Source organism: Danio rerio, chromosome 4 (assembly GCF_052040795.2).
Source record: "Danio rerio strain M-AB ecotype USA chromosome 4, GRCz13ab, whole genome shotgun sequence".
In the NCBI taxonomy this organism is placed as follows: domain Eukaryota; kingdom Metazoa; phylum Chordata; class Actinopteri; order Cypriniformes; family Danionidae; genus Danio; species Danio rerio.
Genome location: NC_141024.2, coordinates 5,165,612 through 5,188,613, shown reverse-complemented (window position 1 = coordinate 5,188,613; position 23,002 = coordinate 5,165,612). Strand labels below are relative to the sequence as shown.

The 23,002-nt window shown below is 33.5% G+C and overlaps 1 protein-coding gene across 4 annotated transcripts in view; it reads right to left on the bottom strand.

Annotated features, from left to right (window-relative positions):
* slc13a4 (solute carrier family 13 member 4) overlaps positions 1 to 23,002 on the bottom strand; it is a 37,343-nt gene that overhangs the window by 13,881 nt on the left and 460 nt on the right. The window contains exons 1-7 of one of the 4 annotated variants that reach the window (XM_087245564.2): positions 14,150 to 14,695; positions 4,948 to 5,076; positions 2,492 to 2,628; positions 1,777 to 1,949; positions 1,633 to 1,690; positions 1,510 to 1,540; positions 312 to 386 (exon numbers count right to left, since the gene is read on the bottom strand). In XM_087245564.2, coding sequence (XP_087101690.1) covers positions 312 to 386; positions 1,510 to 1,540; positions 1,633 to 1,690; positions 1,777 to 1,949; positions 2,492 to 2,628; positions 4,948 to 5,076; positions 14,150 to 14,269 — 723 coding nt within the window. In that variant the 5' untranslated portion in view covers positions 14,270 to 14,695. 4 annotated transcript variants of the gene reach the window in all.

The following is a 23,002-nucleotide window of genomic DNA, read 5'->3' as shown; positions in this document are numbered from 1 at the left end:
TTGCTGACCCAATTTCTTTTAGTTGAATCAAACCTTTCTAATCATCTCAACTTACATCATTCAAACTGACTAAAATATGAGTTAAACTTTGTATAACTTAAACAAATTAAGTTGTAAGACCTGATGAATTTAAATCAATTATTGATTGCGTTATTTAAGTTAAATCAACATGAAGAATATTGTTGTTGTGTTGATTATTGATTTTTGTCGTTTTTTTTTTTGTTTTTTTTTTGCAGTGTACAAATGAATGATTTTTAGAAGTAGAAAAAGCACACTGTGATTATTGTCAGCTTTCTGAAGGCAGATCTCACCTCAGGCAGATATCCATTTGATTCTCTAGAAAAGTTTGGGCCGAAGCCAGGCTTTAATGATAGCCCGTTCAACTCCTATTGTACGAAAAAACACAACTGTCTTATGTATAAAAATATATAATCTTTATAAAAATGAGTTGTATAATAACAATAAAGGTCCTAAAATAAGATATATCACTAATAAATGCACTAAATTCATCCTATTTCTGAATATATATATATATTATCTTGAAAAAAAATTTGAAGTGACATTTTTAACTTTGTGTTGTGACAATTTTTAATTGACGGTCATATGGAAATATGTTCTAAGTATGTCCTATAAGATCAATTTCAATTAAATTTTTCAAGTGACAGGATGAAATGACAGTAAACGTGTTCTGAGTCTGAGTTTTGTTCACATATATTACTATTAGACATTTGATAAACAACAGAATGAGATTTTATAAGTAATTTTAATAAACAATTTAAAGTTTCAATAATTCGTTCACTTTTTATTCACCCTTTCATCATACAGCCCATTCATTCAATCCATTCATTCAATCCATCAATTAATTAAATCATTCATTCTTTCATTTAATCATTAATTCATTCATTCTTTCATCTTTCCATCCTCCTATCTATCCATCCTCCCATTCATCCATCCATCCATCTATCCAATTTTTCATTCATTCATCAGATGATTAATTCATTATTTCATTCATTTATCCATCCATCCATTTATTCATTCTTTCATTAGGGGATTCATTTATACATTCATTTTTCAGTCGATTCATTCATTCATTCATTCATTTATTCATCGGTCGATTAATCCATTCATCCATTATCCTATCCATCCATTCTCCCATCCATCCATCCTTCCATCCATCCAATTTTTCATTCATCCATAAGATGATTATATTATCCATCCATCCATCCATCCATCCATCCATCCATCCATCCATCCATCCATCCATCCATCCATCCATCCATCCATTCATTCATTCATTCATTCATTCATTCATCCTTCTATTGTCCTATCCATCCATCCATCCAATTATTCATCCTTCCATCCTCCTATCAATCCATTATTCTATTCATTCATTCATTCATTTGGACATATTACATTTTTAAGCAGAAATCCACAAATATTCCTCTCTGTATGTCTGTTTCTTTCTAATTTTGTTTTCTTTTTGGATAAAATGGCAGATTTCGATCTTACCTCGTTCATCATACAGACTTCGTTTTTTTCACTGTAAACAAAGCGAAAATACAAAAACATAAGCTTTTTTTTTTATAGATAGCTTAATAAACTTTACATTGCCCAGAAAGGGCATTTGCTTACTTTTTACAGTCCAGCAGCTCCAGGTGATTCTTGCTTGATTCCAGGTTTTCCTCTTTGTCTGGAAATGACGTGACAGAAAGATTACATCATAAACAATATACAGTCGAGGGCTAAATTATAAAACCCTCTGATGAAGTAACTCACCGCTCTCCTCGTCCTGTGTTAAGTCCTGCGAATCTTCTTGTGAATCTGCGATGCCGGTGCAGATGAGCTGCTGGAGCACAGCTTCAGCGATCGGCATCACCATTGCAGTGGTGGAAGTGTTGCTCAACCACATGGAGAGAAAAACCGTGCAGCACATGAAGCCCAACACCAGCCTACAACACAAACAATTCCATGCAAATGTCAACCATGCCATTTTCACAAAAATAGTGAAACCATTTCTAGCTTTTTTGTATAGGCTTGTATTTAACAGTATTGTAATGTCTCTGTCAGTGTTTTGAAACAATTATAAAGTCACACAAGTGTCAATTTCACATCTGTCACATGCATAATGAAGCTTTACCTCATAAATGCCAAAATGGAAAATAAATATAAAATCAATCATTTTAAATCTATAAAGAGCCAACTCTTATCCTTTTGATGAACATTATTTTTAGGGGTTGTGCAGTTTAATTCACAGAATTTCTACAAAGTATGTTGTATACTGCATATTTTTTGGTCACATCCATAACGCATGCTTATTTTTCCTCTTAGACTATGGCTGTGTCTATTATGATTGACAGATTGGCCATACTCTGCTCTGATTGGTCAGATTGTGCCTGTTTGTTCAGATGGCTCGATACTTCTCTGATTCCAGAGACCTTTTACATTCACGAACAGCTCCTCATAAAAAGCATTACAAAGCTGTACTACATACATGCCAGGTTTGGCCCCAGCAATCATGACCATCCGCAGGGCGATGCGCTTATGCAGGTTCCACTTCTCAATAGAGGCGGCCAAACAGATGACTCCCATCAGCAACAGGGTGGTGTCCTTAAAATATTCAGATGCCACCTGCAAACAAACACAGATATTATATGATGTTTAATTTATCTAGGCCACACAACACTTACAGTAACCTGCATAAATGCAACGTCAGTATGACACAGAAGGAATCGTGAGATTGTTTTTGTTAACTATGTTTTTATTGCAATACCATCTGACTTATTTTTTGACCTATGCCCGCAACACGCAGTTAAAGCCTTTACTCGCTCCCACCTAAAGTACTGCAACATCATTTTAACTCTGTACACCTTCAATCTCAAACATCTTTTTACTTTGCGTTTACACTTGCAGTCTCTTCTACTCTCTAATGATCACTTAAACGTAATACATACGTTAATATACATACGTAATACATACATAATACATAAAACATATAAATATATTAATAAATATTTGCTATTTGGATTTATTTTAATATGTCATTTATTCAGCTACATTACTCCGGTCTTCAGTGGCACATGATCCTTCATAAATTATATTAATGCCATTTGCTGTTCAATGAACTTTTTAAGATAATCAGGATTTTAGGGATATACATAAATAACAACATCTCAGATGACCCAAAATCTCTGACTGAAAAAGATTACGTAAAAAGGGGGGGAATATTTATCAAACACGATTACAAGTATTTAAGATAACAGGTTGCTTTGTCAGGTTAGTTACTGGGATTTAGTCACATGATGCAGCATTTTGTTTTACATAACAGCTTGGCAGTTTATTGTGAATGAATGATCAGCAACTCTGAGAGCTGTAAAACTCACTCTCACGCTTGATGAAACAAAAATAGTGTGAGAGTTTTTACTTTTCACACATTCCGTGTGAACTGCAAATAGGATTTTCTTCCTTGCTATTTTTGACTTGTTTTGTAATATAATTCAAAATCACATTTTACTTCAGACGCAAAATTACTATTAATACTATATATTATGCAAAAATCCTCACCTTTGTGAAGTTTATTTAACTAATTATTATTAATATTTAACTAATTTAGAGAGAATCACGTGCTTATGATTAACCACGGCTGGTCATGCATTAGTTAATATATGATTCTCCAGACTATTCCTCAGTCACCATAAATAACCAGCTCCATACCACAGTCATCTTTGTTTTAAAAAATCTCCCCATCCACCCCTAGTCCTCTTCCTTTCTTAAAAGGGGTGGCCCGGTGGTTAGCACCGTTGCCTCACAGCAAAAATGTCACTGGTTCATGTCCTTACCGAACCAGTCGACATTTCTGTGTGGAGTTTACACGTTCTCCTCATGCTTGCATGAGTTTCCCCCGGGTCCCGCGGTTTACTTCCACCATTCAAAGACATGAGACTTCAGTAATTGACTAATTTAAATTGGCACCATAGATATGCTCCTAGCAGTATATTTCTTCATAGCAATTCCTAATTGGTCATTAGCTGTAAACAGCAGGGGAGTGCATCGAGCTCTACCAGAGCTCAAGGGAGGGAGCCCCGGGCTAGAGGATCTTCAGAGCTCAGGGCTCTCTCTCGGAACAGCATGCCAAACTTGCTTTATAATCAATCATTAGCTCAGTGTGAACTCTTGAAATGTGCTTTATTTAATGTTTTTTATTTAACTAAATGTTTCTTGATTTTATAGAGTTTGGATATTTTATTCCCCACCTCACCACACGACAACAATAAAACATTATTAATTCTGAGTGTGTCTCACACATGTAAGTGGGCTGGACAAATCACCTGTAGAAAACACACTCATATCTCTGAAACTTTAACCGAAATTAATTTTGCAAATATTTACAACACACGTACTTACAACCACTAAAAAATAAAAAAAACTGTGCATTTATGAAGTGTGCCTCACACAGGTGAGTGGGTTTGACAAACCATCTGGAGAAACACTCTTCTCTCAATTTAAAGCAAACAAACATATAACGCTCCCCACTCCTAACTCTAGCACAGTTCCTTTGTATAATTAGCTCTTCTTGTGTGTATTGCCTCTTCTTGTTAAATTGCTGAATGTCTCCTCAGTTGTAAGTCGCTTTGGACAAAAGCATCTGCTAAATGACTAAATGTAAATGTTATTGAAAAACAACGCAACAATGCTTGGCTTGAGTATTTTTTTTCTTTTTTTTTTTTTTTTGCAGCATACCCTGATAGAGAGACTCACTGAAGATAACCAGGTCAGATATTTCCCAGAGTAAATGGGTCATAAACTACTCCTTAAACCAGTTCTGCAATAAATGCACAGTCTTAAGCATGTTAAACATTTAACCTGCAGTATTCCAGTCAGTGAAGACTTTACCTGTCGCACAGAACATCTTATTGTGGGATGTTGAATGCAGAGAGATTACCATCTTACCTCACTGGATTTGAGGACCCCAAACAGAGGGTAAAGAAAGGCTGGGACGAGAGCAGCGGCGCCTAGAGGAACGGCTTCAGAAACCCAATATACTGCTGTCACGATCAGGACGTAAGCACATGAGGACTCCTACACAAGAGACAGAACACAATGGAACATTTGGCAGATTTTCTTCTTTTCATTTCATTCACCATTTACAGGATTTGATCAATTTATAAAAGTACAATGTCATCTATATGAGTGTGTATAATTTATAATTTCTAAAATGATTTACTTTCTACCTCTCTCTCTCTCTCTCTCTCTCTCTCTCTCTCTCTCTCTCTCTCTCTCTCTATATATATATATATATATATATATTTATATAAATATATATATACATACACACACACACACACACACACACACACACACACATATATATATATATATATATATATATATATATATATATATATATATATATATATATATATATATATATATATATATATATATATATATATATATATATACATACATAGATTTATAAAATATTATTATTTATTATTTATAAATTATAATTATATATATATATATATATATATATATATATATATATATATATATATATAATACAATATTTGTAATTAAATGTATAAATAATTCAACATTTTAATTGTAGTTAGCATTTTATTAATTTTGTTGCAGTTTTTTCTTGTTTTTTTTATTTTATTTTTGTTTTTCTGTGTGTTTTTAAAACCATATTTAAAATAATTATTTGCAATATATTACATAGAATTTGTAAGCTTTTTGATAAATAAGCAACAAAAGAAATAATAGACTATAATAATAGAATATTCAATTTGTTTTTCATTTATTTTAATCAATTAATTAAATTTAAAAAATGATTTTAGTTCTATATATGCAGTTTGCATGCTTTTACACAGGCTTTTGTGAAAATAAAACCCTCAGTAAAACTTTTTTACATTGTGTACACTCAAAAAATTACGTTTGCTGTTCGTAAGTAATAAAATACATTTAGATGAACAGTGCATGATCTAATACATGGATTTACTAAACAAAAAATATCAGTAATTAATGCAATGATTTTAGCACTTCGGCTGTGTAAAGTTGCATGCAGAGCTTAGGCTGACGGCATGAGCATGTGTCATGTGACTCATATTTCATAATTAATCAGATTTCATAACAACCAAGCACAGTTAATACAAGCTCTCACATTCCAGACACAAATCGAGCTTATGAGGAGGTTGCAGAAAGGCACTGATATGTAGGAATATAATAGTACTTTCTATGAGCTTTGGATATTTTGGTAAATACAATGAAACTTAATAAAACAACATATTTTGCAAAGGGAAACAAAACTTTGTGTTTTTGTGTGTGTGTGTGTGTGTGTGTGTGTGTGTGTGTGTGTGTGTGTGTGTGTGTGTGTGTGTGTGTGTGTGTGTGTGTGTTGACTGTAAGAAATGATATGATAAAAAGTGTTTTTATATTACTTTCGTTTTAATCAGGTAATCAGGCTTCACCTATTGAAATTATGTAGAAATACATTTTTGACAGTAGTAATAGCAATTATAATTGATAATTAAAGAAAAAGAATTATCAAGTTTTAGTAGCGTAAGAGAACTGCTATTAAAAATGCATATTTTTACTTTATATGCATACATTGTGAAAGATTAAAACTTAAACAAAGTACTTTGCCTTGTTACATTTAAATGAATATGTTAGACGAACTTAATTTAGGAGAGTTTTCAATAATAAATTAAGTGAGTTCTTTTAGGTAAAACAACTTTTAGTCATTTATTTATGTCAAAAAAAGGTATTGTTTGCTATTAATAGTGAACAATTCTTGCCACAAAACATAAAACTATTATTATTATTATCTTAACGTGGAAATAAAGTCATTTGTACTGCAATAAAAGTATTATATCTAATAATATTATAGATAGAAAATTATTTATACTGTACTGTATGTACTGTTCCATTCTTGTAGTTCTCTTTAATGAATGACTAAAACTTGTTACACCTTAAAAAGGACTGACTTATTACTGAAAACTCTCATAAATTAAGTTTGTCAAACTTGATTCATTTAATTGTAACAAGTGGAAGTCATTTGTATAAGTTTTCACTTTCACTGTGGACTTCATATCTAATGCTACATTTTTAGGGACTGGACATAAACAAGCAAACTTACTGTGCAGCATGACAAAATTAGCACTATTTCCACCTCAAATTGAAAGCTTATTGAAGTAAAATGAACTGATCTCGTTTGAAAACGTATTACATCATTTGCTGTAAGTTGCATAATTGTTTTTAGTGGTTTAAAAAATGATTTTAATTAAATTCTATTCATTCCAATGCAGTTATATAAACCAGATAATATGTTACTGCAGTAATAACATGGTAAAAACACACTGATTAAGTATGTTACTTTAAAAAATGAGTAACCTGTTGTAACTTGAAACTGTTGACTTATTTTGTAGAATTACGCACACAGTTCATTTACTTTATAGTTTTAACAGGTTTACTTCTTCTCTTTTAAAAGAAAAGTCAATGTTTTAAAGTTTAAAAGTGTAGTAATCTCTTATCAATGAGAAGTTACAGATAATACACAGTATGGTTTTAGCTATTTAAAGATATATATATATATATATATATATATATATATATATAAAGAATATAAATAAATAAATAAATAAATAAATAAATAAATAAATAAATAAATAAATAAATAAATAAATATATATATATAAAGAATATAAATAAATAAATAAATAAATAAATATATATATATATATATATATATATATATATATATATATATATATATATATATATATATATATATATATATGAAGAATATAAATAAATAAATAAATAAATAAATAAATAAATAAATAAATAAATAAATATATATCCAACTACATAATCATATACAAATTTTGAATGCATTGTGAGGGTTATAAAAAACTCCAACAAACATTATTATTCAAAAGGCATTTAACTGGACCCTATTGTGAAGAGTTCCTAGTTCATCATCAGTCTCAAACAAATATGAATGTACATTGTGCATTGTGGAAGCTTGATTTCTGCTCTGTCACTTTTGATGTTAAAAAAGTGCAACACTAGCAAAGTGACTTTTATTGACATTTTAGTAGTTTGAAATAATATAATGTATAAGAAAGAATATACACTCTGTAAATGCACTGGTAGTTTATTACAAAGTTTTTGTATTTCGATATACATAACCAATCTAGAAAATATAGCACTTTGAACTATTAAAAATGTCAATAAAAGTCACTTTTTCCAACTTTTCATGGTTAAATGTTGTTGGAAGAATGATTAAGGTCCCATAATGCAAATCAAATGCATAAATAAATGGGATGAAAAAAATCCCAAAATACTTAAAACTGCTTATTTACAGATATTTTTACAGAGTTACCAAATGCACAATGCTTCCTTATATGAGACTTGAGAACCAGCAAACCTCTGTTTACCAATATCCACGACATTACACCACCACATTTCCTTTTTTTTTTTTTGGCAGTGGACCTGCTAAAAGCTGATTATCAGTCAGCGTGTGCCTGTGTTCAGAAACTCTGCTTTCGACCCGCAGATTAACAGTCCATTGTTTTTGTCCTGCTTTAATCTCATCATTGCTCAAGACATCAGCCCCACTGAGATCAAACACATTTCTCTGATGGGGCATTGATGTTCACGGTAAACACAACTGATCATTTCCTCCAATTAATCACCGATGTGATCACAAGATTACTCTGAAAACAGCACACTTCAGTTTCGACATCGACACGAGCTTCACATTGCATTCATTACATAATGGCTGTGTTGAATGCAGCAGGTGAGATGGGATTACTCAACTACTGTGACGTCTTTATTTCAGACTCTGCATGCCGAGTACTATCAGACAGATAAGCAGAATGCTGGAAAGGTGATCTAATTAAAATAGCGGTGTAATTGCAAAAGCAGCAGATCTGTTTTCAGGTATTTGAGTGTGTCATTTCCACATTTGTGTTTTTATGCACTAATAAGTAAACGTGTAAAGGTCACATAATGCCTCTCCGCAGGCTTTGATGATCTTGGACTGAATCTAAGATCCAGCATGCAACACAAATAAACAACATCTGTAATAACTTTCAAACAAACACTTCAGATCAGAACTGAACTTGAACACAATCGCTGCAGCGTGTTCCTGGAGTTCGACCAATTAGGGGAGAGGTCACCGCGGCACCTCCAGTGACCACCGCAACCACAACCAAAATCATTTTTAATGTTAATGTCCAAGATTTCCACTTTCATCCACTTACAGCCATTTTACCTGTCCAAAAACAATCCTTTACTGCTTGATACTGATATTCCCCACATTAAAATCTGATATATGCCGATATTTGAAGAGCTCACATGCAAAAGCCTCTAAAGTGCCACTTGAAATGTTTTCTAAAATGTGTGTAGGCTCAGTAATTTCATTTTGATGGCATAGAATACTTTATTTTCATTGCATTTAAAGAGAAACAACTGAACATGAACACAGGAGGCTGAGAAAATTTCTGACAGAGATCATGATATGCAAACTACACATATGACATATACATTCATATTCAAATTTCACATACAGTATACACTGCCTTCAGAAAACCATCATACCCTGTGAAAATCCTTTACTCACATTACACCCTGCTTTCAAAAGACCTTCAGGATAAAATTGTAGAAATGCACAGGCCAGGAGAAGAGGCTACAAAAACCTTTCAAAGCCTGAAACGGTTATTTGGAATAGGATTTCTTTTCAGGCTGTGTGACTCATAAAGTCATTGGGCCCTATCATACACCCGGCGCAATAAGGAGCAAGACGTGTTTGCCCCAACATTTTGCTATTTTCAGACCAACGCAACCTTAATTTTCTCGTTTCCCGCCACGTCGTTTAAACAGCAAATTCATTTGCGTCACTTTGTGGACTCATGGGTGTTTCCAGCCTGATCTCACGAGGAAACGTAAGTATTTTATGTTTTGTCAGTTTAGTGGCTAATTCAGTTCAGTCATACGAAATTGTACTATTTTAAAAAGGAGGCGTGGCACCTAACCCCACCCCTAAACTCAACCGTCATTGTGGTATGAGCAAATCATACTAAAATGTACGGATTAGATTGTAGGAATTTGTACAAATTAGCCACTAAATTAAAAAGTTATGAATTGCCATGAGATTGTGTTGGTGTTTCGGTTTAGAAAAGAGGTGTGTTGAGGCGCATTGTTGGCGCGTTGCTATTTCGAAGAACTAAGATAGACTGTGCAATAGATCAGCTGAAAGCAGGTCTAAAGTCCAGTGCAGAGCGTGTTAGTTATGTGCCTCCCTTACACATTGCTTAAAACACACAGGACGTACAGCAATACACAAATCGTCACATTGGAATTAAGGTTATATCTGCATCTTGATTTATTTTGAGATATTGAGCTTCAAAGTTTTTGCATTCCATAGCAAACTGTGTGTGTGTAACATTTGTTTTTTTTTTTTAATAAAAAGTCTTAAAATGTAAACAACTTACATAAAAAAAGCATCGCACAATGTAAATAAGTTGACAATTAATAAGAATATGTCAATAACTCAATTTTGACAAAAATGTCAGATAGAACCTTATAATTCTCAGGTGACGAAATATCTATACAAATGAAAAATAATGAGGAGGCTCATTCTTTATCCTCGGGCTGCAGATGGTCTGTTTAACTGTTTTCTCGCTAGTGAAGTGTTCAGTTTTTCCACTTACAAAGTCTGCCTTGTAAATTAATGCACCATGGCGGGACGCAACTGACTCTTAAAGGGAATGGGAGATGAGACTCTGATTGGTTTATTCTCGAAAACACACCCATAACTCATTAAGAGAATAAGCACAACCCTGTTAGACCATGCGCTGCAGCGCAGAACGTATTTTTCTGTCACTAAAATAGAATATACGGATTCGGACACACCCTTATTGATTTTACGCCCTGCGCTTTAGACTTTGCGCCAAGATCATTAAAATAGAGCTCATTATGTCAAAGGGGTATATTGATTTTTTTTATAGGTATTGTATAAAATGTACGCCATATTTGCAACTCATATTTAAAAAAATTGCAAAAATGGCTGTTTAGATGTATTTATTTAACAATTAAAATTAAAAATATGTACATAGGTTCAAATATATAGGCTATAATTATTTATATGTGTTCATATGTGGCTATATATGGCCATATATGAACAGATATTTACATAAGTAGCTCTATCATATATGTAAATATTTTTAATTCCAATTGTTTAAAAAATGTATATTTACATATATTATTTTACAAAATATATTTGCAAATAAAGTACATTATGAGCATTTTTTTTCACATATACAGTGCATGTATGACATATTTTACATATGTGAAATTCAACAAGTAATTCCAACATGTATGTCAATAAATCTAACTTGTATGTCATATATATATACATCGGATTTATATATTGTAGTAACTATTAAACTATTAAACTATTAAAAGGGAAATCTTGCACATGCATTGCAAAATAAAGTGAATCATTAGGTAGGGGATAATGTACATCTAGGCGATTGTTCTAATTGTCTTTGCATAAAACAGATTATTTGTAGTACCTGAATGAGCCTTCATCATTAGTTTCAGCATTTGTTATCTAACACACCTTGGAATGTTGTAATTGACCAATCAGAATCAAGTACCCCATAGAGCTGTGTATGTAATAAGACATTTTAACACACCACTGTAACCTCATAAAGCGTAATGCTTAAATGAATTGCATTTAAATGCTAATTTTAGTGCACATACCTAAAAACCTGCACATTATATATAGGCTGTGTCTGTCCTACTGCATTCTGACATTTGAACTTGTTCTACACAGTCAGAGATTATGTGGGTTAATGGTAAATACAAAGAGTTTCATTCATACAACCTTCCCCATACTCTGAGTTGAAACACTAGCTGGGATAAATGTAACGCTAAGGTCACTTGGAGAAATAATATCCACACGATCCAGTTTACCAGAATTTCGTAAAAAACAAAACAACAACAAGTGAACAAGTGAAACTTTCAATTTAACACTATAGCTATTTGCTGTGCATGTCAGTATGTGAGTGCATGCGTGTGTCTCTATATAGTATATTTCTTTTGCTAATCTTATAACTTATATTATTTAAACAGTATAGTAATTACTGTGTGCATCAATATGAGTGTGCAGTATACAGTAGTCAACATTTGAAGTGGATCAAAAATGTTTTCAACACAAGAAAGTGTCTCGCTGAATAGTTTTAGGACAACTTTGATGAAAGGTTTTGAACTGCTTCTAATGTTGACTACTGTATATCTTATAAGGGCTCAGCCAGTTAAACATTTGAGGAAATTTCTGGAAAATGTAGAAGATGGTAGGCATTGTGGGGCCAGAACTAAATATATATCTGAGAGATTTCTGCACAGACATCTTGCTTTACCTGCTCATATGCTACAAAGAAAGAGAAATGTACTAAACTTTAAAACATTGATTGAAAAAGTTGAATTAGCAGTGGGATGTGTCATATTTAATGAACTGTTCCGACTATCCCCATCCTAAACAACACTAACAAAGTTAACTCTTTTAGCATGTGGGTTTGTAGTTAGCATGATTATGTAACATTGTATTATGGAATCCTGCACTCTAATCTAGTGTTGCAACCTAGTGTCGGGTCAAATATGGACAAACTAGTCATTGGGATATTTTTAATGAAATGTAAATGCATTTTTTAACCCAAACGTTGGATTTGTCCATATCTGACGTTGCATTTACATTGTTGTCACATTATGACAAATTCATGCAAAAATAATGTCATTTTAAAAATACTTTTTTACTTTTAAAATAAGTTTTGTTGATGAAATCTACAGTCTTGCTCATAGACACGTCACTTCTCCTGTAGATTAAAAAGGCATGCAGAATGTATATGGTATTGATGATGTCATCATATGTTGTTTCTGACTGGACTGGTGGGCAGTTTTACATTTTACAACACTCCTCGGTCTCCCCTATGCTTATTTTGCATTCTACAAAATAATTTCTACAAAAAAAGATTCATAAAAAAAAAATAAAAAAAACAAGAAGCATTTAATCAACATGTACTTTTTGTTGTTGTTGTGAAATTTACTAGTAATTCTTTAATGAAACTATTTTTACTGAAATAAAATCTTTCTTAGATTCTATCAACATTACACTCTATACATCTTGGGTTATATTAACCCAATGCTTGGTCAAATATGGACAAACTTAATGTTTGTTTATGATTTTTTTCAATTGAATTCAAATGACACAATTTACCCGTTTGGTTTGTCCATATTTCAACCCAACTTTGGGTTAATACAACCCAGCATTTATAGAGTGTGTTGCCAGTGCCAATATGCCTTTGAAATTCATTCATTCATTTTCCTTCAGCTTAGTCCCTGATTATCAGGGGTCACCACAACGGAATGAACTGCCAAATATATTTTACGCAGCGAATGCCCTTCCAGCTGCAACCCAGTACTGGGAAACACCCATATACTCTCACATGCACACACATATAATTCATAAACACATGCAACTGGTCCAGTCAGGACTCGATCCAGTGACTTTCTTGCAACAGTGCTAACCACTATGCCCCTTTTTAAATTCAAACATATTTAAATTGTATTTATTTAATTGATCAAATAGGAACAAACCTAATGTTGGGTTACATTTTTCAATTAAACTTAAACGACATTTTTAACCAAACGGTTGGAGTTGGCCGTATTTGACCCAACGTTGGTTTACAACGACCCAGCATTTTTGACTAGCTTTCTAACTACAAATTGCAGCTAACTTTATATGCATAAATTGTAAAATAACATGCATTAAAAACGAGCTGAATCAACACATTTCCTCAGTTTTTTTTTTTTTTTTGGACAACTTTATTGTTTTATGTTTTTTCCAGTTAAGTTTGTAAACATGACTAAGTTCACATAATCCCTTCATATTGTCCCAACACAAATCGACTCTTATAAATTTACGTAACAGCGCGTAATCTTTAAATAACATACAGTAAAAACGCGCAATTTAGTGCGCATACCCAAAAGCCACCAGCGCGCGTAAAGCGCACGCATGGAGAGCTGGTTGCGCACGAGCGCGCGTGAAAGTGACTGCATGAGTTAATAAGAATCTACTCACGCTGCACGGGTGGATGAGTGGCAGAGGCAGCAGGGATAAAGGAATCATCACCACGAGAATCAGTTTCCGAGCCGTCCATAGTTTTTTGATTAAGTCCATTCTGGCGCCTTCCAGCCTCATGGGAGAAAGATTTTCTCAGTGCAGCTCTCAGATGTTCTGGGTTCTTTAAATAAATGCGTCACTTCACTCCCACTTTCACCTTATACGCGTGCTGGAGTGTCTGCCTCCCTTTTCTCCGTGATTTCTTAAAGTTGCTCTTGCTATTTATTAAAGGCGTAAATGGTGTCTTGTCTTTGGATCCGGTTTCGATGTGATTGTCGTCCTTCTAATCCATCCAGGAGTGACGTGACTCTCTTATACCTCTTTCAGCAAGTATTGATGGTTAAAAAAGCTGCTTATTTTTTGCGTCTATCTCTGATTTTCCATGCTTTCCTATTTTTTACAGAAAAGATCAATACTTTACAGTTACTTTTTACAGAAGAGCTGACACCTGAAGCTGCTGATGCATGAACTGTGTGTTCTGTTAGACACCTTTATGAAAAGTGTGAGTTTGCGGCGCAGCTCATTTTTCTTTAATCTCTTCATTTCTCCGCCCATTTCGCTCCTTAACCAATCAGAGCCGCGCGAGTGGAGTTTATGAATGGACGTGAGGTCGCGGGGTTGCGATGCTCGTGTGCCAAATTGAACCGTTTACATGCAGAGGCGTCTGTTTCTCAGAATAAACCCAGCGAGAGATCAGAGAACAGAATGTGTCAGAAATCACGAGCTGAAACACCTGCATTAATAACAGCACAAAACATCCTGACAGCAGCGCGGCCGCGGACCCAACACATTAGCTCACTGCTGGACTTTAGAGGACTTGATTAATTTGCAGAATAGGAGATACAGCTGAGGACTGCACTGTAAGAATTAATGAAAATAAGTGACTAAACCCGTTGCCTTAAACATTTTGAGTAAATGAACTGTGCAAATATATAAATAATTAAGCTAAATCAACGTAACAGTTCCAAGTTCCAAGTTTCTTATTATGTAGACGGGTTAATTATATCATTCTATCCATTTTTGACTATTTTCTATATTTTAGCATATGATTACAGTAAAAAATAGTAATAATAAGAGTGATGATGATGATGATGATGATGATGATGATGATGATGATGATGATGATGTTTGTAAAGAGATCCATGGGCACAATTTTTAAAGATGTGTCCATTTTTCCTTTTAATTATTAGTTCAAATGATTTATTCCGCTGTTTAAATTGTATTATACTATTATTTTACATTTATTACATACATAAAGTACACATTTTATTTATTTAGTTACAACAAACAAAACTATAATGTTCTATAATGCATGCTCAGATATTAAAATCTATACATAATTTTTTTAATGTCTTTAAAATGTTTGAAATACAATGCATAACATTACTTTAGGGTTATTGTAAAATATTTGTTCATGCATTTATGGATCATGCATTTCTATTTTAATGCATCTATGCATTGCGTATAGATACGCAATATATATATGAAGCATTTAAGCAATTAATTTTATTATTAATATAAAGAATTTATAATTTTATAAAATCAAAAAATTATTAAATGTATTATTTATCATTTGAATTTAAACACAATATTATAAATACAATATTATAATATAATATAATAATATTATATTATAATCAACCCCAAACAAGCTGATGATGTGTATAATCTGCCATCTAGTGGAGAACAGGAGCAATGGATGTAAAAGAACAGGCATTTTCCAAGCAATAACTCCTGTACTTAAAAAAAAGCTTGTGCTGAGAAGAGAACAACAACAACGCAATACAGCCAAACACAAACACAAAATCTCTCTCTGCTGCTTTTCTGTTGTGTAATGAGCTCTAAGTCGATGTAACGTCTTTCAGAGAGAACTGAAAAACACCTAATCTGAGAAAATGCTGTGCTAAACCAAAGCTTTGTGTGGTGAAAAATGAAGGAGGCAGCTTTTGTGCTTTTGTTTGATCAGCTGTAATCACGTTACATGCATGCATTTCAAAAAAGTGATCAAAAGATGGTTGTTTGATGCTCAGAGGCGGATTGAGAGATTTGGGGGCCCTAAGCAAATCCAGCCATGGGGCCCAACAGTCCTAAAATGCACACTTTCTACTTTTATTTTATTTTTTATAAAATTATAAAACTTATTTTCTATATTTTATCTTAATGCAGTTTCTACATTTGAAATTATTAGTTTTCTTGTGACGAATTTACAACTAAAAATTATTTTTAAAAAATGTTTTATATACATTAATTTAACTGCTGGACTGCTCCATAACAATTTTGTCCAGATGTAATAATAATATTTAATTTTATATTATTATTATTAAATAACATCACATTATTATAATAATATTATATTTTATTTTACAATTTTATTTGTTTGTTTTAATTTTGTTTGTTTATTTGTTTTATATTATTATTATTATTATTATTATTATTATTATTATTATTATTATTATTATTATTATTTATTATTATTATTATTATTATTATCATCACTATTATCATTATTATTATTATTATTATTATTATTATTACCATCACTATTAATATTATTATTACTATTATTATTATTATTATTATTATTATTATTATTATTATTAGAAGGGTCAATATTGGCAGCACAGTGGCTCAGAGGTTAGCACTGTAACCTCACAGCAAGAAGGTCACAGCTGGTTTGAGTCCCAGCTGGACCAGTTGGTATTTCTGTGTGGAGTTCTCCAAGTATTGATTTTCCCCATACAAAATATGATAGAAAACAATATTATACATGTATAATTTATACTTCTAGATATTTATCGCAGGCCCTAGCAGCTGCCCACCTCGCTTATTCATTGAATCCACCCTTGTTGATGATGATAGTTACTTTGCATGGTAGATGATGATGTTTTCTTTATACTTTATAGTGTGTATTGTGAATAATGTTTTAAAATGTGGAGGTACTGTTTGTTTTATGCATTAACTGTACTTTGCTGCCATACTTTGCTTTTAACAGCGAGAAGCACAATAGAAACAAGCCAATTAGGGTTTTATAGTGTTTTTATCCTCTGCGGTTTATTTCAGAATGAATGGAAGGGGTGCTTGTATTTTGCACAGTTTGTTGTAAAATAAAAATTTCATTCAGTTCAATTTAAGTCAACGCTCTGCTCCCAATACAGAGGAAATGAGCAATGTTGCGTAACCTAATCAATGTTGCCTAAGTTACCCGTAAACCTCTTTATGGGTTTTAGTAGGGGATGAATGTCAGGACCGCTTAAATCTTCAACCGTGCAGCATTCATGACACAATGCGGAAGATTAAGTGCTGTCCTTCTGCTGGACACAGTTAAAAAGGCTTGATGTGGTGAGAGGAGTCATTAAAGGAACACTACACTTTTTTTGGATTTGCAAATAGGCTCATTTTACAGCTCCCCTAGAGTTAAATAGTTCAGTTTTATCTGTTTTAAATTAATTCAGCCGATCTTCGAGTCTGCATTTTTAGCTTAGCTTAGCATAAATCATTGAATCGGATTAGACCGTTAGCATCTTACTCAAAAATGACAACGATTTCTGATAATTTTCCTATCTAAAGCTCGTCCTCTCTATTAGAAATAGGTTATTTTCTGTTTGCTGCGCTCAACAAATGACCAAATGAACAGAGAAGGGTCTCATGACCTTAAGGTTAATTGCACACCTCTCTCCAAATTTCAGGAGGTAAAATATTGACCCTCAAGCATGATCAAACGACCAGAAAAGGGTCCTTAAGGACCTTAAGGTTAACTTTTTTCAAATTTCAGGAGGTAGAATATTGACTCTATGATAATCATTATGACATTACACTCTCAGAAAAAAGGTACGAGAGCCGTCACTAGGGTGGTACCTTTATTAAAAGGCACACATTTTTACTTAAAGGGTCCATATTGGTATCTCAAAGGTGTGTATTAGCTAAAATTGTCAAGAGGTACATTTTTAGGTACTATACTCTTGAGGTATTAAAAAGGACCTTTTATTTACAAACTTGTCCCTTTGGTAAATGTACCACCCCACTGACAGCTGTCATACCGTGTACAAACCTCAAATTTATGCCTTGCAATCAGATACAATGTGCACCTAGCTGAGAGAGAAGGTGGGCCTGATCAACTCACACTTCTCTCTTACCTAATAGATCGACCTTTGGCCAGCACACACATTTTGTCTATACAGGTGAGGGTTTCTTACTGAAACATTGGAATCTCAGCAATGGCATAAGTGCCTAGCATTATCGGACACAAGTGTTGGGTTTCCAGTATGACTGTAACAGGCTCCCCAGTCTTTGAAGAGGAAAATGATGGCAAGTCTCTGAGGTTGTGCTGTATATACTTACATAAAATTGCTTGAGGTGTCAGTATCTGTCTTTTATTTATGTAAACCTTATTACTCATCTTTATTTCGCATTATAAGTCTTTTATGCAATTTTGTGCTCATGATTCATGATTATTGACCCGAATTGTGATAATTACATCAGCTGTGTGTACCAGCAATAAACAGTTGTATTGCTTGATTTGTGAGGTGCATGGACCGTTATTGGTGCCTTCTCTTGTCGATTAGCACTACGCTTGTCTCACTTGCATAAACACAAACCGAACTAAAACCTTTTTGGTATGCTGAAACATTTATTTGGGCAACAGCAAAACACCTTCTGTAGTATTTTACCATGGCTGCAGCAGGCACAATGATATTATAATACGTATTATTGGGCCAGACAAAATCTGCGGACATTTTTTTGCTGTTTTTGGAATTTTGTAAGAAAAATCTGCTGATTCATGATTATGATTTTGAGAGTATTGAGACTAAAAACTAATACATGAAATAAAAAAATAATGCCTTTTTAATTTTTATTTAATGTCTACAATGCAAATCCAATTAGATCCAAATATTTGGTAAACAAAGCAAAGCTCTCTCTCTCTCTCTCTCTCTCTCTCTCTCTCTATATATATATATATATATATATATATATATATATATATATATATACACACACTAAACGACGGTGACGCAGTGGCGCAGTGGGTACGGGTATTACGGTTTTCCCCACAGTCCAAAGACATGCGGTACAGGTGAATTGGGTAGGCTAAATTGTCCGTAGTGTATGAGTGTGTGTGTATGTGTGGATGTTTCCCAGAGATGGGTTGCGGCTGAAAGGGCATCCGCTGTGTAAAAACTTGCTGGATAAGTTGGCGGTTCATTCCGCTGTGGCATCCCCAGATTAATAAAGGGACCAAGCCGACAAGAAAATGAATGAATGAATGAATGAATACTAAACGACAGAAAATATCACTTTACAAAATGTATTGTACATAAATCAAATGGACATTTTCATATTCGTCAAAAACATTAATGACATTAATTTAAAAACTGAATAAATATAAATTTACATTTACACAAGTAAATAAAAGTCTCGATAGGCTAAATCTGCAGATATTGCAGATTTTTGCGTGTGCAGATTCAGTGTGAGCCTACTTACTATTAATATTATTGTGGCTGCAGCAGCCATGGTACGACAGCAACATTTCTTTATTATTTCTCCAGAACAAGAGTATGGTTCTTAGCCACATCAGCCTAGAAAAAAGCAGATTTAATTTTCTGCCAGTCTTAGCACACAATGTAACTACAGAGTCTTAAACCCTTTTAGGCTTGCGTATTTATGAGGCGTATGTGTATTTTTGATGGGTTTTACAATTTCAATGTTATTGTAATCTGATTGATTTGGGTTTTTTCTTCATAATGTTTAATGCATTTTAATTTTAATTTTAAGTGTAAAGCACTCTGAAAATTAAGATTTAAAGGCACTATATGAAAATAAATTATTATTATTATCATATTATTAGAAGAGTTAAGCTCTTTTTGACTTATCAAGATGCTAATAGTCCGGGAGTGCATTGTAACAGAACGCAGACTACATTAATATCCACTAAATATACATCATTAACATATTATACTTCCAAAAACTACATATGTTTAATCTTAATCTATCTTCAAAATGTCAAAGGTTCAATGCGGCTGAGGGAGATTTGCTGCATATGCTATGGAGTTGTCCTGTTTTGTCAGATTTTTGGGCATATATAATTGACATATCATTAAAACTTACAGATATCCAACTCATTTATGATCCTAGAATCTGGATATTAGTGGACATTAAACTAGATACGTCTCATCATAAGAAATACATGCACTTCTGGCTGGAACAGCTGGGGGAAAAAATGCATTCTCTGACTTTGAAGTTGTTTTCTTTCTTTCTTTGATTTTGGTTAAGTAAAAAAAGTCTGTTAATGTTTGTACAATATGATTTGTTTTACATACATATGAAAAATATGCATATTAATAAAAAAGATGCTAATGGTCTAATTAGATTTAATGATTTATGCTAAGCTAAGCTAAAAGTGCTCCTGGCAGACACGGAGATGGTTTGAATGGATTCATTCATTCATTCATTTTCTTGTCGGCTTAGTCCCTTTATTAATCCGGGGTCGCCACAGCGGAATGAACCGCCAACTTATCCAACAAGTTTTACGCAGCGGATGCCCTTCCAGCTGCAACCCATCTCTGGGAAACATCCACACACACATTCACACACACTCGTACACTACGGACAATTTAGCCTACCCAATTCACCTGTACTGCATGTCTTTGGACTGTGGGGAAAACCGGAGCACCCGGAGGAAACCCATGCGAAGGCAGGGAGAACATGCAAACTCTATACAGAAACGCCAACTGAGCCGAGGTTCGAACCAGCCACCCAGCGACCTTCTTGCTGTGAGGCGACAGCACTACCTACTGCGCCACTGCCTCGCCTGAATGGATTAAAAAATGATAAAAATCCACTATTTAACTTTGGGGAGTTGTAAAATGAGCCTATTTCCCTGCCAAAAGTGTTGCTTTAAGATCATGGTTAATATAGCAGAGGATCAGAAAGCATTCCAGAGACTTTAAGGTGTTTAATCAAGAGACTTTTAGACTGAACAATCCGTTATTCATGCTGAAGAAGTGCATCATTGAGAGTATTGAGTATTAGGATTGTTTTCCTCAGAGCTGGAGATAGAGGAGTCTGTCACCAATCACACACAGACACTTACTGTCAGCTCGCTCTCAATCAGAAGGAGAAATTGTGTTGGGTTTAATGGAAACTTCATTGGGAAATTTGTTAAATATGATAAATCGATAAAGCCTAATTGATTATGTCCCAAAATATGTTGCAATGAAATACATTTACTGATGGTTTGTAGGGCGGCACGGTGGCTCAGTGGTTAGCACTGTTTCCTCACAGCAAGAAGGTCGCTGGTTTGAGTCCCGGCTGGGTCAGTTGGCATTTCTGTGTGAAGTTTGCATGCTGTCATCGTGTTGGCGTGGGTTTCTTTCGGGATCTCCGGTTACCCTCACAGTCCAAAGACTTGTGCTATAGGCGAATTGACAAAATTAGCTGTAATGTATGAGTGAGTGTGTGTATGAATGTGAGGGTTTATGGGTGTTTCCCAGTACTGGGTTGTGGCTGGATGGGCTGCATATGCTAGAAAAACATATGCTAGAATATTTGGCTGTTTATTCCGCTGTGGCGACTCCTGATAAATAAGGGACTAAGCCAAAGGAAAATGAATGAAATGATGGTCTGTAGTGCTTTTGAAAGGAAAGTTCAGCCAGAAATAAAAATGACTCACGTTTTTTTCCAGCCTGATCTCACGAGAAAACATTGGTATTTTACATTTTTTCAGTTTAGTGGCTACGGGGTTTAGTGGCTTTGGAGTTCAGTCGTTCGAAAATGTACAAATTTAAAACGGAGGCGTGGCACCCAACAGCACCCCTAAACCCATTGGGTGATGAGCAAATCGTAAAAGCAAATCAAAAAGTAAAAAATTGCCATGAGATTGCGTTGCTTATTCATCCTCAAGTGGTTTTGAAGAATATTACAGTTTTTTAAATAAAATATATAATTTTAATAATAATCTTATAATCTAGATTATTATAAATTAATTATTAGAAGTATACTGATTAATATTATTTATTATTACTGTTTATCCATAATTGATGATTGTTAAATGTAGAGTTAATTCAGTTTTAATATTATTATTATTATTATTATTATTATATTTTTTATTTGTAATTTGTTTTATTTTTTATTTATTTTATTTTTTATTTGTAATTTATTTTATTTTATTTTTTATTTGTATTTTCATTTATTTTATTATTATTATTATGGCAAGGCAGTGGCGCAGTAGGTAGTGCTGTCGCCTCACAGCAAGAAGGTCGCTAGGTCGAGCCTCGGCTCAGTTGGCATTTCTTTGTGGAGTTTGCATGTTCTCCCTGTGTTCGCGTGGGTTTCCTCCGGGTGCTCCGGTTTCCCCCGCAGTCCAAAGACATGCGGTAAAGGTGAATTGGGTAGGCTAAATTGTCTGTAGTGTATGAATGTGTGTGTGAATGTGTGTGTGGATGTTTCCCAGAGATGGGTTGCGGCTGGAAGGGCATCCGCTGCATAAAAACTTGCTGGATAAGTTGGCGGTTCATTCCGCTGTGGCGACCCCGGATTAATAAAGGGACTAAGCCGACAAGAAAATAAATGAATGTATTATTATTATTATTATTATTATTACTATTATTATTATACTATATATTATAACACAATACTACTATTTACTGTCTTTACTGTGTTTACTGTGTTTGCGTTTACTGTGTTGTTGTTGTTGTTGTTGTTGTTTTTTCTAAATATATATGTTCTTTTTAATGTAAACTTTATAAATGCTTTGGCAATACATTTGAACATTTGTCATGCCAATAAAGCAATTATTGAGTTAAATTGAATTGAGAG